Source organism: Anomaloglossus baeobatrachus, chromosome 11 (genome assembly GCF_048569485.1).
Source record: "Anomaloglossus baeobatrachus isolate aAnoBae1 chromosome 11, aAnoBae1.hap1, whole genome shotgun sequence".
In the NCBI taxonomy this organism is placed as follows: domain Eukaryota; kingdom Metazoa; phylum Chordata; class Amphibia; order Anura; family Aromobatidae; genus Anomaloglossus; species Anomaloglossus baeobatrachus.
Genome location: NC_134363.1, coordinates 52,015,114 through 52,031,449, shown reverse-complemented (window position 1 = coordinate 52,031,449; position 16,336 = coordinate 52,015,114). Strand labels below are relative to the sequence as shown.

The following is a 16,336-nucleotide window of genomic DNA, read 5'->3' as shown; positions in this document are numbered from 1 at the left end:
TCCAGTATCGCCCCTGCCTCTTGTGACCTCCGCTCCACCACCATTGCTGCCCCCCCTAGTAAGATGTAAGATACCACCGGAGTATAAGACGGACCCCCTTTTTTTTTTTTTTGTTATTTTAAAGTTGGGTTGTGTCTTATAAAACAAAAAATATGGTATTTCCTAGGGATAATACTCAGGCACCTGTGTAGGCCAAGTTGTATTCTGTAAAGAATCTCCTGCCATTCAATCCAGAGTATTCTAGCTTCAGACCAAGGTCCCTTTCACCATTCGCTTCCCTGTGAGGGTTCTGGGCATGACCGTCTGTGTTCGAGGCTAGTATTTGCACTCGTTCTCTGCAGTGACAAGTTGGTGCTTCCTATGGATTTTGTTATCCATCTCCCACTTTCAGTTATGTTGAACCTCCTGTAGTTGTGGCCTCTCCTACCCTTCTCCTAAGGAGACCTCCTTAATGACTGATGGGGATGACTGATTCCAGTCTCTCAGGCTAGGGATTGGTGATCTCCTACACCACCCATGGCTTCTGGTCTAGAACAGAGACTGAGCGTGATGAGATCAGACTCCTAGAACTTCGGAGCCATCTTCCTGGATCTCTCCCACTGGTTTCAGCCAGAGTGCAGACCAACAAAACTGCAGTGACTCGCTACATCCTCATGGGACACCAGTAGCCCTTCGAGCATCCAAGGTGTTCTTCTCGGTGGAACTGCACGCACCAGCTCTCTGCAGTCTACATACCTGGTGTAGAGAAATGAGCCTCAGATTTTCTCAGCCAAGTAATTCTAGAAACAGGTGTCTTAACAGAAGTCTGCCCGCAGGCCCGTCTTTGCTGAAACACACTCGTCTTGTATTTTTTTTTTAAGTCTTTTCTGAATCCCAAGCTTGTAGCTTATTTTACCAGGTTCCTCGGGCCATCATGATGGATGTTCTGGTCACTCCTTGGAAAGAGTTCTTACCAGCTCTTTTGTACTGACCTACATTCCCAAGTGTTAAAGTGGAGCGCGATCACCCAAAGTCATAGTCCATCTAGTCCAGAAGCTCTTTGCCCTCTTACTCTTTGTCCCAACCTCCTTTAGTGCCTCTTTACACCCCTATGAACCAGAGCTGTGTGTAACAAAGAGGCTACTGAGGCAGAGGTCCTCGATCTCAATGGTCAAAGCTCCAAACCTCAGTCAGCTAATATCTATCATCGTTCCTATTATTCCTGTGTCTGTCTCCAACTTTGGGACTTTAGGACGTCCCATGGTTCTTAACTGTGTATTCAACGAGAGAGGGATTTTATGGTAAATATAAAACTCAATTGATTCAGATGATTTAACGTATAAACTCGGCTGGGTGTATGGGCCACACATAGAAAAAATAATTTGGAGGTCACATTCTTTGCAGGACAAAGTGACATTTCTCTGATGCCTCATTGGGAGACACAGGACCATGGGTGTTATGCTGCCTATCCATAGGAGGACACTAAGTAGATGCAAAAAGCATTAGCTCCTCCTCTGCAGTATATACCCCCTGGCCGGGCTAGGCAACCTCAGTTTTAGCTTAGTGTCTGTAGGAGGCACATCCTTTCAAGGTTTTGTTATTTTTTGAGGGCGACGGTTTCCCTTAGGGAACGATCTCCCAATACCATTAACGGGCGGGAACACGGAGTGTTGCCTCCACGGACCCCCTCCTGCGACGCTGGATCCTGGGCTGCCTTTTACTGGACGACGGGTCCCACAGACACCGATTTTCCAGGGCAGAGGCACAATTCCTCAGCCCCTCTTTGCAGGCTCTGAGTTGATACATTGCACCTGTGTGGCCGGACACAGCAAGCTGACTCTGCTATTTCCACTGCCTGGACTGAGGCAGTGTTAAGGTGAGATCCCCCCTGACTGGTTTCCCAGACAAAGGGAGAAAGACTGTGCAGGGAAGGCTCCCAGGACTACTGAATTTACAGTCTTTCATTCCCACCATAGCTGTGTGCTGGCTGGAGGAGGGGGAGTCCCTTGCTGATTGCAGGGAACCCTGCAGAGATAATCTAACGGTGGCGGGGGGAGGGCTCCCAGGGCTCATAAACTCAGTGTTTATTCCCTCTAGCTGCGTGCTGGCTGGAGGAGGGGGAGTCCCTTGCTGATTGCAGGGACTCCTGCAGAGATAATCTACTGGTAGCTGTGTGCTGACTCAGAAGCTCCCTTCCCACCGTTTTTTACTACCGACAGCAGGGGGGCACACTGACTTCTTCTTGGCACTCTTTTAGCGCTAAGCCCCGCCACCGCGGGCCGCGATAAGCCCCCCCCCAGGAAAACGCGTGAAGATCTCCACAGAGACTCCTTCCTGAGGACGTAGGGCCATCGGCTGATTCTGTGTGAGGTACACCGAAGCAAATACAATCCTTGCTTCCCACTGCTTCACTTGTAGCTCTGCTGAGCATTGCTCCCCCTCCTGGCATACTCCTATTAGGAACATGCATAACTCTAAGGGTACTAAGAGGGCTAAGGCTCACATAGTCTATTATTCAGCCTGCACTGCCTGCCACGCTGAGCTACCAAGTAAACACACCTATTCTCTCTGTGAGTCCTGTGCCCCTATAGCCCCCCAAGACCCCCCCCACCACCGCCGCAACCGTCATCCCAGAGCCTAGGGCTCCCAGCCCACCGGAATGGGCACAGTTTCTGTCCCAATCCATGGAAAAACAGTCACAGAACCTGGTGCTGGCTATGCAATGTCGTCCTCCACACCCTTCTGGGCCCCTGGACGGAACGCATCCTGAGGATACCCCTATGGAGGATCCTTCTGAGGTAATCCGGGCACATGCTTCACCGGTTGCAGGGATCAGGAAAAGAGCACACGGCCGGGTTTCTCCAGCGGGCTCTCCCTCGGGAGCACACAGGGCAGGCTCTCCCACACGCTCCACGGCTTCTGAAGAGCTGGAGGAGGGAGAATGCTGTTTGTACCAGGATGATTCCTTGGTTTCACCCTCCCCAGATGATCAAACTGCAATAGACTCCCTTATAGCAGCAATCAACCAAACTCTGCATGTGGAGGATTCCCCATCCACTACCACTGACCATGTGGTCTCCTTTAAGAGGGCAAGGAAACCCCAAAAGGTTTTCACTGATCACCCAGAGTTTCAGGATATCCTCACAAAGCAAAGGGAGAAGCCTGACAGGCACTTCGGTAACCGTAAACTCATGGAGTCCCGGTACCCTTTTTTTCTCACCTGCCCCTAAGGGCTGGGCCGATCCACCCTTGGTCGACCCCCCGGTCTCTCTCCTTGCCACAAAAACGCGCCTGTCTTTACCCGATGGTTCCTCCATCAAGGACCCGACAGACAGGCGGAGCACCTCGCCCGCTCTGCCTTTGAGGCTGCGGGTTCCTCCCTCTCGCCCTCCTTTGCCTCTGTGTGGGTTGCAAAGGCGATCTCGGTCTGGGCAGAATCCCTTAAAACTTCGCTTGAGGAATCCCAGTCCGGCGGAGTACCTTATGCAGGCCTCCATTGATGCTGCTACCTGCGCAGCTTTTGCCGCCTCAAATACCATAGCCATCCGTAGAGTTCTCTGGCTCCGACAATGGCAAGTGGACTCTGCCTTCAAGAAGTCTTTCACAGGCCTTCCCTTTTTTCCAGACTGATTGTTTGGCGAACGTCTGGACAAGCTCATTTCTGACGCCACGGGAGGAAAAAGTACCTCCCTTCCCCAGCTGAAGCCCAGGACAACCTTCACCAGACGTTCACAGTCCTCGTTCCGCTCCTTTCGGAACTCATTTGGTTGGTCGACATCCCGCGCTGTCCCCGCCACTAGCCGCGGACTACGCAGGGACCGACCTTCTCAGCTCTCCCCGAAACCCACTTCGTCATGGCAGCCTAGACCGAAACAGTCCAGGACTAGGGAGACTCGGCCACGACATTTTCCCCCCTCATGACTCCTTCAGCGCCCCGCAAGACTCACTCATTGTAGGAGGTCGACTGCGGCTCTTTCAACACATCTGGGCTGCTGCCTCAAATGACAAATGGGTGCAAGACCTTGTGTCTTCCGGTTACCCACAGAATTTCGGACCCGACTCAGAGTCGGTTCCTTCTCCCAAACCCCCAAAGACTCAAAAACGACGCGAGGCCTTTTCTTTATCGTTCCTTCCATGGGAGACCCAGTCCATGGGTGTATAGCTAGCGCCTCCGGAGGACACACAAAGTACTACACTCAAACGTGTAGCTCCTCCCTCCGGGCTATATACACTCCCTGGATGACAATCTACCCAGTTCAACGCTTTGTGTTCCAGGAGGATCACACACACTTTCATTTTCTGATATTTTTTTTCATTTTTATTTTAATTTTAAAGATTTGGAAGAAAAGCGGGTCCAGTCTGGACTCCCGGCATGTCCCTTCACACCCCACTCTGTCGGCGGTGCTGTTAAGGTTGACTTATAAGGCTGGAGCCTTCACATGCCGCGCTCCTTCACATCCTCTAAGAGGCTCTGGGTTGAAGTGGGAGCCTACACGGTCCTCTCTGCTTGCAGAAGACCGGTCTCCATCCGCAGCCCTGTCTGGTCCCTGCTGGAAGGAGCATTTACCCCCCTCTCCAGGGACATGGCCCTGCGTCTCAAAGCTAAGTATTGAGACGTTTTTTTCAGGGGTCCCGGGTACTTTTATTAGTGGGACAGTATGTGCTTTAGCGTTACTGTAAATTTCGGCCGGTTCTGGGAATTTCCCCTGAGAACCGCGCCGAAGGTGCCTGCTCGTCGGCCGCATTTTAAAATCTAGGCCCCGGCTTCAGTTTGGGCCTAGTTTCGTTTTTGGCTTCTCTGCATGTTTTGCATACAGCGCCGCCCACCGCCCGACCAGCAGAGGGGAGGGCACTCCTCTCTAGGGAGAGGTTTCCTCCCCTGTATACCTCCCTGTATCTCTCTGCCCTCCGTTTTTTCCGCTCCTGGGCTTATACACGCCCCCCCTCCTTCTCCCAGCGCCATTTTCTCAGCGTTCTTACACTGGAAGACGCTGGATGCTGCAGCTGCATACTGTCAGGAAGGCTGACACTTCACAGGGGAGCGGTGGAATCCGGAGGGCACACAGAGAGCACGGGCTGGTAAGCCACAACCTCTGGTTGTGGACTTTTATTACACTCTCAGGCATTCTACAGGAGTGTATTCTGGCTGCAGAACTTTCTCCTCAGCAGCATGTCTGTCACTAGGAGCAAGGCTGCAAACATGTATGCTATATGCACTGCGTGTAAGCTCATTCTGCCAGAGCCAAGCACATACCCACATTGTGATGCCTGTGCTAACATGGTTGTGTCTCAGCCTGGAGCCTCCGCAGGGGTCCCTCCGGCTGCTCCGGCCCCGGTGGCTGAACCCCCGGCTTGGGTAGCATCCTTTTCACAAGCTATTTCCAAGTCTTTTGCCGACTCCATGGGGCAGCTGTCCCGGACACTGCTGTCTATGCATCAGCCTCCCTCTCAGGGTGTCTCTGCGGCTCCGAGCTCTGCAGAGCCCTCAGAGCATGTCCTAGGACCCCGTCCCCCTAAACGGAGACGCAGGGACCCTTCTCCTTCCTCGTCCCACGGCTCTGATTCACAAGCCGAGGTGCAGGGCGAGGAGGATTCACTTACTGTGGGCTCAGACACTGCCTCTATGTACCCCATTGACTTGTCTGAGGGTGATACGGATGTTAGTGACTTGATTGCGTCCATTAACTCCGTACTGAACCTCAACCCACAAGAGTCAGAGGAACAACCCTCTCTGGTAGAGGTACACCAGTTTACCTCTCCTAAGAAACCTAGGAGTATGTTTTTTAACCATTCCAGCTTTCACACCACTGTTAACAAGCCCAGGGCCTGTCCTGACAAACGTTTTCCGAAGCGTAGTTCAGATGACCGTTTCCCTTTTCCACCGGAGGTGGTTAAGGACTGGGCCCAGTCCCCAAAGGTAGACCCTCCAGTGTCCAGAATCTCAGCCCGCACAGTCGTAGCTGTGGCTGACGGCACTTCTCTTAAGGACCCCACTGACCGCCAGGTTGACCTTCTGGCCAAGTCTGTATTTGAGGCGGCAGGAGCCTCGTTCTCCCCGTCTTTTGCGGCAGTGTGGGCTCTTAAGGCAGTCTCTGCCTCCCTGGCGGAGATTCATTCCCTCTCCAGGGACTCTATTCCTGAGATGGATGCCTTAACTTCTCAAGCTTCGGCTTTTGCATCCTACGCCATGTCTGCCATCCTGGAGGCTTCTCACCGCACGGCGGTGGCCTCCGCTAACTCCCTCGCGATCCACAGGATCTTGTGGCTTCGAGAGTGGAAAGCAGACGCTTCCTCTAAGAAGTACCTTGCGAGTCTCCCTTTTACTGGGTCCCGGCTGTTTGGGGAACAGCTGGATGACATAATTAAGGAAGCTACTGGCGGGAAGAGTACTTCCTTGCCACAAGCTAAAGCCAAGAAACCTGTCCAGGGCAGGAACCAATCGAGGTTTCGTTCCTTTCGTTCCTCTAACTGGTCATCCTCTAAGCCCTCGGCCTCGTCCACTACCGCCAAAGATCGTAAATCCAACTGGCGCGCAAAGCCGCGTCCTCAAAAGACCGGAGGAGCCGCTGCCACTAAGGCAGCCTCCTCGTGACTATCTGGCCGCGCCAGCAAAGTCCTTGGTCGGTGGCAGGCTCTCCCACTTTGGCGACGTGTGGTTGCAACACGTCTCCGATCAGTGGGTGCGGGATATCATCACCCACGGCTACAGGATACCATTTTCTTCCAGCCCGCCAAACAGATTTTTTTCTGTCCACCCCCCCCTGCTCCAAAGCCGCCGCCTTCTCTCAGGCCGTGGCATCCCTGCAGGCCAACGGTGTAATTGTTCCGGTCCCCGCCCGGGAACGGTTCAGCGGTTTCTACTCAAACCTCTTTCTAGTCCCCAAAAAGGACGGTTCCTTCCGACCCATCCTGGATCTCAAGCTTCTCAACAAGCATGTTCAGGTGCGGCACTTTCGCATGGAATCTCTGAGATCGGTCATTGCCTCAATGACCCAAGGAGATTTTCTGGCATCCATCGACATCAGAGATGCCTATCTGCATGTGCCTATTGCGGTCTCACACCAGCGTTGGCTACGTTTTGCAATCGGAGAGGAACATTTCCAGTTCGTGGCTCTTCCCTTTGGCTTAGCCACGGCCCCTCGAGTGTTCACCAAGGTCATGGCAGCAGTGGTTGCGGTCCTGCACCTCCAGGGATTGGCAGTGATTCCTTACCTGGACGACCTTCTAGTCAAGGCCTCATCCAGTGTAGACTGCCAGCGGAGTGTCTCTCTCACTGTCGCCACGCTAGTTCAGTTCGGGTGGCTTGTCAACCTGCCCAAGTCCACTCTGACCCCGACCCAGGTACTTATGTACCTAGGGATGCAATTCGAGACTCTGCCGGCACTTGTCAAGTTGCCCTTAGTCAAACAGCAGTCCCTTCGCCTGGCGGTGCGCTCTCTGCTGAGGCACCGCCGTCATTCCATCAGACACCTCATGCAGGTGCTGGGTCAGATGGTGGCGTCCATGGAAGCGGTTCCCTTTGCCCAGTTCCATCTGCGTCCCTTGCAGCTGGACATTCTCCGCTGTTGGGACAAGCGGATCTCTTCCTTGGACAGGCTGGTGGCTCTGTCATCACAGGCCAGGAACTCCCTTCAGTGGTGACTTCAGCCCCTCTCCCTGTCACAGGGACGCTCCTTCCTGACTCCGTCCTGGGTGATCCTCACCACGGATGACAGCCTCTCCGGTTGGGGAGCGGTATTTCTCCATCACCGAGCACAGGGCACTTGGACTCCGTCCGAATCAGCCCTCCCGATCAATGTGCTGGAGATCAGAGCTGTGTTTCTAGCTCTCCTAGACTTTCACCACCTGTTGGCGGGCAAGCACTTTCGGGTTCAGTCGGACAACGCGACAGCGGTTGCCTACATCAATCACCAGGGCGGAACTCACAGCCGTCTGGCGATGTTGGAGGTTCAACGAATCCTCCAGTGGACGGAGGACTCCAAGTCCACCATATCCGCAGTCCACATCCCAGGCGTGGAAAACTGGGAGGCCGATTATCTCAGCCGTCAAACCGTGGACGGCGGCGAGTGGGCCCTGCATCCGTCAGTGTTCAGATCGATCTGCCGCAAGTGGGGCACTCCGGAAGTGGATCTAATGGCTTCCCGGCACAACAACAAGGTTCCGGTTTACGTGGCTCGCTCCCACGATCCTCAAGCCTTCGCAGCAGACGCATTGGTTCAAGATTGGTCTCAGTTCCGTCTGGCCTATGTGTTTCCCCCTCTAGCGCTCTTGCCCAGGGTTCTGCGCAAGATCGGAACGGAGGGCCGTCGAGTCATACTCATTGCTCCGGACTGGCCCAGGCGAGCTTGGTACCCAGACCTGCTCCGCCTGTCCGTAGAGGTGCCGTGGCATCTCCCGGACCGTCCAGACCTTCTCTCTCAAGGTCCGTTCTTCCGCCAGAATTCTGCGGCTCTCAGATTGACGGCGTGGCTCTTGAGTCCTGGATCCTGACGGCTTCAGGCATTCCCTCTGAGGTCATCTCCACCATGACTCAGGCTCGGAAGTCTTCCTCGCCCAAGATTTACCACAGGACTTGGAGAATTTTCCTGTCCTGGTGTCGCTCTTCCGGCCATGCTCCTTGGCCGTTCTCCTTGCCGACCATCCTGTCTTTTCTACAGTCAGGTCTACAGTTAGGTCTGTCCCTCAGTTCCCTCAAGGGACAGGTGTCGGCTTTGTCAGTATTGTTCCAGCGGCGTATCGCCCGACTGGCTCAGGTGCGCACCTTCATGCAGGGCGCATCTCACATCATCCCTCCTTACCGGCGGCCCTTGGATCCCTGGGACCTTAATCTGGTCCTCACGGCCTTACAGAAACCCCCTTTTGAGCCTCTCAGGGAGGTTCCTTTGTCTAGACTTTCACAGAAAGTTGTCTTTCTAGTAGCCATAACTTGTCTCAGGAGAGTTTCTGATTTGGCTGCGCTTTCTTCGGAATCCCCCTTTTTGGTGTTTCACCAAGACAAGGTGGTTCTTCGTCCGACTCCGGACTTTCTCCCTAAGGTGGTGTCTTCCTTCCACCTTAACCAGGACATTTCATTGCCCTCTCTTTGTCCGGCCCCTGTGCATCGCTTTGAGAAGGCGTTGCACACCTTGGATTTGGTGCGGGCGCTCCGAATCTGTGTCACGCACCGCCGTTTTTCGGCGGTGCACATCTCTTTTTGTGCTAACCACGGGTCAGCGCAAGGGTCTCTCTGCTTCTAAACCGACCCTGGCTCGTTGGGTTAGGTCGGCTATCGCCGATGCCTACCAGTGTTCTCAGGTGCCTCCCCCGCCGGGGATTAAGGCGCACTCGACCAGAGCTGTCGGTGCCTCCTGGGCTTTCAGGCACCAGGCTACGGCTCAGCAGGTGTGTCAGGCTGCCACTTGGTCCAGTCTGCACACTTTTTCGAAGCACTACCAAGTGCATGCTCATGCTTCGGCAGATGCGAGCTTGGGCAGACGCATCCTTCAGGCGGCTGTCGCCCATTTGTGAAGTTAGGTTTTGCCTACTTCTCAGTTTGGTTTATTTCCCACCCATGGACTGCTTTGGAACGTCCCATGGTCTGGGTCTCCCATGGAAGGAACGATAAAGAAAAAGAGAATTTTGTTTACTTACCGTAAATTCTTTTTCTTGTAGTTCCGACATGGGAGACCCAGCACCCTCCCTGTTGCCTGTTGGCAGTTCTTTGTTCCGTGTGTTTCACCGGCTGTTGTTAGTAGACAGAGTTCTGGTTTTGCCGAGTTTTACTCTATCTCTACTTATGGGTGGATGTCCTCCTTCAGCTTTTGCACTGAACTGGGTAGATTGTCATCCAGGGAGTGTATATAGCCCGGAGGGAGGAGCTACACGTTTGAGTGTAGTACTTTGTGTGTCCTCCGGAGGCGCTAGCTATACACCCATGGTCTGGGTCTCCCATGTCGGAACTACAAGAAAAAGAATTTACGGTAAGTAAACAAAATTCTCTTTTTTCTCAGCAATCCACTCTCTCCAAACAGCAGGAGTGATAATACCCGTCCCGGACGACGAGAAGTTCAGGGGTTTTTATTCCAACCTCTTTGTGGTCCCCAAAAAGGATGGGTCAGTTCGACCCATCCTGGACCTCAAACACCTGAACAAACGTGCACGTACGGAGATTCAGAATGGAGTCCCTAAGGTCCATTATTGCATCCATGGTCGAAGGGGAATTCCTTGCCTCCATAGATATCAAGGACGCGCCTTCGGCCTTGTCACCGCACCAAGGGTCTTCACCAAAGTCATGGCGGCTGCCATGAGCGTCCTTCACGCCAGGGGAGTAGTCGTTCTCCCTTACTTGGACGACCTCCTCATAAAGGCCCCCTCCTTCCGCGACTGCTCAACCAGCGTACAGAACACCGTGGACACCCTATCCCGCTTAGGGTGGCTACTGATTCTAGACAAATCATCCCCGGTCCCAGCACGGTCCATCACCTCCCTGGGCATGTCCCTGGACACCCGTCTGGGCTTGATCTATCTCCCTCAGGACAAGGCGATCGCTCTTCGACAAGCGGTACGCTGCCTCTACGTCCTCCGTCTCGCTCCATTCGATTCAGCATGAAGGTGCTCGGCAGGATGGTGGCGGCTATGGAGGCAGTACCTTTTGCTCAACTGCACCTCTGCCCACTGCAGCTAGCCCTTCTAGCTGCCTGGGACAAGAGCCCCTTCTCCCTGGACAAACATCTTCACCTGACGCCTTCAGTCAGGTACGCACTCCGCTGGTGGCTTCGGTCCTCATCCCTATCGAAGGGGAGATCCTTTCTCCCAGTAAACTGGCTGGTCCTGACCACGGACGGCGGCCTCCTAGGCTGGGGAGCAGTGTACCGGCACCACACTGCTCAAGGACGTTGGATGCCCCAGGAGTCTTCCCTACCCATAAACATCCTTGAAATCCGCGCGATCTTCCTCGCGCTCAGGGCGTTCTGCCCTCTGCTAGTGGGTCGTCAGAGTCGAGTCCAATCGGACAATGCAACAGCTGTAGCCTATATCAATCGGCAGGGGGTCACCCGCAGCAAAGCGGCTTATTTCGAGGCCCACAAGATCCTCAGCTGGGCCTAATCGACGGGGTCAGTGATATCAGCGGTACACATACCGGGGGAAGAGAACTGGGCAGCAGACTTTCTAAGTCGCCAAGGCCTGGCCGCCGGAGAATGGTCTCTCCAACCAGAAGTGTTTCTACACATCTGCACTCGCTGGGGCACACCAGACGAGGATATAATGGCCTCAAGGTTGAACGCAAAGGTACCCGCGTTCATAGCCAGGTCACGCGACCCGCAGTCCATTGGTGCGGATGCTCTAGTCTGCTCCTGACACCACTTCAGCCTGCCTTACATATTTCTACCTCTACCCCTGCTGCCGCGGGTAATCAGGAAGATCAAGGCAGAGGGAGTCCCGGTGATACTGATAGCACCGGACTGACCCAGGCGCACCTGGTACGCCGAATTAGTACAAATGCTTGCAGACGTACCGTGGCGCCTTCCAGACATCCCAGACTTGCTGACCCAAGGGCCCATTTCTCATCAGAACTCCAGAGCCCTGAAGCTGACGGCATGGCCATTGAGACCTGGGTATTAACAAGAGCGGGATTCTCCCCCGCGGTTATCTCCACCATGATCAGCGCCGAAAGCCGGCTTCATACCGCATTTACCACCGTACGTGGAAAATCTTCCTTTCATGGTGCAGGGAAACTAACGTCCAGCCTATGCCTCTGGCCATCCCCAAAATTCTCGACTTTCTACAGTCTGGCTTGCAAGCGGGGTTGGCTCTCAGTTCCCTTAAAGGGCAGGTCTCAGCGCTCTCAATCTTTTACCAATGCCGCCTGGCTCAAAAACCGCAAGTCAAGACCTTCCTCCAGGGCGTTTCCCATCTAGTTCCCCCGTACAAACAGCCGCTGGACCCATGTGACCTCAATCTCGTTCTGGACAGTCTCCAGAGGTCTCCCTTTGAACCTCTCAAGGAATCCTCCCTTGCTCTTCTGTCCTGGAAGGTAACATTCCTGGTGGCAATTACGTCCATCAGACGGGTTTTGGAGCTGGCAGCACTCTCTTGCCGCGAGCCTTTTCTGATCTTTCACCAGGACAAGGTGGTTCTGCGCCCCCTTCCGTTTTTTCTTCCAAAGGTTCCTACCCCGTTTCATTTGAACAAGGACATTGTTCTGCCTTCCTTTTGTCCACACCCAGTTCATAGGGTGGAAAGGTCTCTGCATTCGTTAGACCTCGTCAGACCTCTCAGATATTACATATCCAGGACAGCCCCCTTTAGGAAAACGGACTCTTTGTTCGTCATTCCTGAGGGGCCTAAGAAGGGACAGGCAGCTTCAAAGGCGACTTTGGCTCGCTGGATTCGCTCTTCGATCCAGGAAGTCTACCGCTTGCAACTCAAGCCCATTCCTAGTGGGCTGCGGGCTCATTCCACGCCAGCAGTTGGCGCTTCGTGGGCCATTCGGCATCAGGCTTCAGTGGAACAGGTGTGTAAGGCTGCAATCTGGTCTAGCCTACATACGTTTTCAAAGCATTACAGAGTCCATACCCAGGTTTCAGGTGAGGCAAATCTGGGTAGGAAAATTCTGCAAACGACAGTAGAGCACCTCTCTCAGTAGGTGCTCCAGGCTGTCTGGGACTGGTTCCTAGTCCTTGCGTTGTGTTGTCTTTCTTTTATTTTTCCCACCCATGGACTGCTTTAGGACGTCCCATGGTCCTGTGTCCCCCAATGAGGCGTCAGAGAAAAACGGATTTTTGTGTACTCACCGTAAAATCGTTTTCTCTTAGCCATCATTGGGGGGACACAGCACCCACCCTGTTGGTCCTTGGTTCTCTCAGTACCTTATTTGGTTATGACTCTTTTTTTCTCATGTTCCTCCGTTGAGATAAGTTTTTACTGTTTTTTTTTTCCTCCTGCTTGTGCACTAAAACTGAGCTTGCCTGGCCCGGCCAGGGGGTGTACACTGCAGAGGAGGAGCTATGCTTTTGCATGTACTTAGTGTCCTCCTATGGATAGGCAGCATAACACCCATGGTCCTGTGTCACCCAATGATGGCTAAGAGAAAACAATTTTACGGTGAGTACACAAAAATCCGTTTTTTTTATTGGTACCATATTTTTTTACACACCTTTGGATCACTGTTTTTAGTAATGTCACCCATTAAAGGGGTAATAGATGTGATAATCTTAATTTGGATGCCGATTTGTTATTCTGTTGTATGTATTCTGTTTTAATAAAAAAGTATCTGATTTAAAAAAAAAAATCAGTTGCTTCCCTCTGATTTGCCGGCAGCTGCCATTGGAGCAATAGCTGTGCAGAAATAGCCTGACTCTGCACAACTATTTGTCAAGGGGGGCACGGGCCTGCAGACCGCAAGAAACAGCCAGAGGGGCCGCGTGTTTGAGACCTGCTCCAGTATAAGTCAACCTGAATATAAGTAAATGCATCTAATTTTATCACAACTCATCAACTTATTGACTTGAGTATAAGCCTAGGATTATAAGACACACCCCAAATTTAGAGAAGGAAAAAAATAATTTTTAATGTTAAAATGGGGGTCCGTCTTATAATCCTAGTGTGAGTTATATTCGCTCACTAAAGCGGTGTGGCGGTAGAGCAGCTCAGGACACTGGGTCGGCGATGCTGTGGGTTTGGAGGAAGGGGGTGTCTGCGGCTCAGGAGGGTCACAGGATGGAAAGTTGGCAGTATGGGCGGCACGGTGGCTCAGTGGTTAGCGCTGCAGTCTTGCAGCACTGGGGTCCTGGGTTCAAATCCCACCAAGGACACAATCTGCAAGGAGTTTGTATGTTCTCCCCGTGTTTGCGTGGGTTTCCTCCGGGGTCTCCGGTTTCCTCCCACACTCCAAAGACATACAGATATGGACCTTAGATTGTGAGCCCCAATGGGAACATTATTGCCAATGTATGTAAAGCGCTGTGGAATTATTAGCGCTATATAAATGAATAAAATTATTATTATTAATTATTATTAATTCTGGCTCGGGGGTGTTGCGGCTCAGGAGGGTCAGCAATACTTCTGGCTCAGGGACGTCGCAGCAGGCGCCATTGATCTTGCAGGCGGGTTGCAGGCTCGGTTGTGTCCGCTGATGGTTGACGCAATAGACTTAAAAAATCTTAGAGATGAGATCTCAATCTGTGCATGTGCCGTTTCCGCAGCCATTTTCTTGGAGTCTCTTGGCGTCAACCGCCGGCAGGCTCAACAGAGCCTGTAACCCACCTGCAAGCTCAATGGCGCTCACCGCAAAACCCCTTTATATTGCCGACCCTCCTGAGCTGTGATACCGCCACAACAACCCCGAGCTACAGTATAGTCGACCCTCCAACCTGTGTTCCCGCTCCGCCACGCCAACTTGGTAAGCTTTATGCGGGTTATAAGATGCACCCCCATTTCCCCCCCCCCCCCCATTTTGAGGGGGAAAAGGGCGTCTTATAATTCGGAAGTGGTACCAAAAAATGTGCCTAAAAAGTCAGCTTATGTGTGGGACCAATTATAGCTTTCTATACGTCACTCTTATTTACTGTTTTCCTACAGACGGAGAGAGACGTCAGTGTCCGGCAGCGAGCCGCGGATCTCCTGTACGCTATGTGCGACCGGACAAACGCCAAGCAAATCGTGTCTGAAATGCTGAGCTACCTGGAAACGGCAGATTATTCAATCCGGGAGGAAATTGTAAGTAGCTTTTACTGCGGTCACTGGCCTTTAGGGTTTGGGATTTTCCTAAAAAAATAAAATGGCACATATGACATCATAGTGAAATCTTTGTAAGTTCTCAGTTCACATTTCCCTGCAAAAACACCACAAATATCCATAGGCTTCCGTGTGTCTTGTGCGTGTCCTTTTGGTATAAGCTGGGCTGGATTGGGTCTGGGACTCCACGCGTTTTGAATCATCGGTTACTGAATAGGTTGCGTTTCGCTCCGCACACACTCCTAATCGTTCTGTTTACTTTCCCTATATGTATCTGTATCTTAGGTGTTAAAAGTCGCCATCCTGGCTGAGAAGTATGCCGTAGATTACAGCTGGTATGTGGACACTATTCTGAACCTGATCCGTATCGCCGGGGATTATGTCAGTGAAGAGGTCTGGTACCGCGTCATCCAGATAGTCATAAACCGGGATGATGTGCAGGGCTACGCTGCCAAAACTGTGTTCGAGGTAAGACTTGATGGAAACAGATTATACTTTTTCTAATGGGGATTATAATCTGCTTTCATGGATTTACTGCTACATTGTGAAGATTAGGTGAAGTGTGTAGAAATTGCCTTTTTATTTAATGCACAATAAGCATAAAACTGTTTTATTATAATAAAACGAGAGTATGTATTTCTTGGACTATGAGATGCACTTTTCCTCCCAAAAATTTGAGAGGAAAATGAGGGGTCCTCTTATAATCAGAATGTAGCTTACTGGGAGGTGGTGGAGAGCAGTAGCAGAAGGCAATGCTGCGGGTGCTGTGCTGCTGGGGCTGTGGCGGCTGTGCTGCTGGGGCTGTGGCGGCTGTGCTGCTGGGGCTGTGGCGGCTGTGCTGCTGGGGCTGTGGCGGCTGTGCTGCTGGGGCTGTGGTGGCTGTGCTGCTGGGGCTGTGGCGGCTGGGCTGCTGGGGCTGTGGCGGCTGGGCTGCTGGGGCTGTGGCGGCTGGGCTGCTGGGGCTGTGGCGGCTGGGGCTGTGGCGGCTGGGGCTGTGGCGGCTGGGCTGCTGGGGCTGAGGCGGCTGGGGGGCTGGGCCTGAGGCGGCGGCTGGGCTGCTGGGGCTGCAGCGGCTGGGCCTGAGGCGGCTGCTGGGGCTGCGGCGGCTGGGCCGGAGGCGGCGGCTGGGCTGCTGGGGCTGCGGCGGCTGGGCCTGAGGCGGCGGCTTCAAATAATGGCACCTGGAGTTGGTGCATGCACATATGGAGCCCTTGGCTCAAGATCTCATCTGCGCATGCGCTGCCTCTGGCCCATTGATCTCCCAGCAGCGTAGTTAAGGAAAATGGCGCCCGAAGGTGGCACATGCGCAGATGAGAACTCAGCTTGTCAATGAGCCGATAGCTCAATCTGCGCACGCACAGACTCCAGGCACCCTTTCTTTGAAGCATGTACCATCCACAGTTTCTGGGACACCCACAGCATCGCCCTGCTCCACCACCGCCCCTACCTCCTGTGACCCCGCTCAACCACCACTGCCACCCCCTCCCCCCATCCCAGTAAGACACCATTGGACTATAAGACTGACCCTCTTGTTTTCTTTTTCTTTGTCGCTCCATTGGGAGACCCAGACAATTGGGGTGTATAGCTTCTGCCTCCGGAGGCCACACAAAGTATTACACTTAAAAGTGTAAAGCCCCTCCCC

The 16,336-nt window shown here is 53.1% G+C and overlaps 1 protein-coding gene across 3 annotated transcripts in view; it reads left to right on the top strand.

The window, feature by feature from the left end:
- LOC142256663 (AP-2 complex subunit alpha-1) overlaps positions 1 to 16,336 on the top strand; it is a 225,657-nt gene that overhangs the window by 111,619 nt on the left and 97,702 nt on the right. For all 3 annotated transcript variants that reach the window (XM_075328480.1, XM_075328479.1, XM_075328478.1), the window contains exons 10-11: positions 14,539 to 14,676; positions 14,980 to 15,162. In XM_075328480.1, coding sequence (XP_075184595.1) covers positions 14,539 to 14,676; positions 14,980 to 15,162 — 321 coding nt within the window. The remainder of the gene's footprint in view (positions 1 to 14,538; positions 14,677 to 14,979; positions 15,163 to 16,336) is intronic.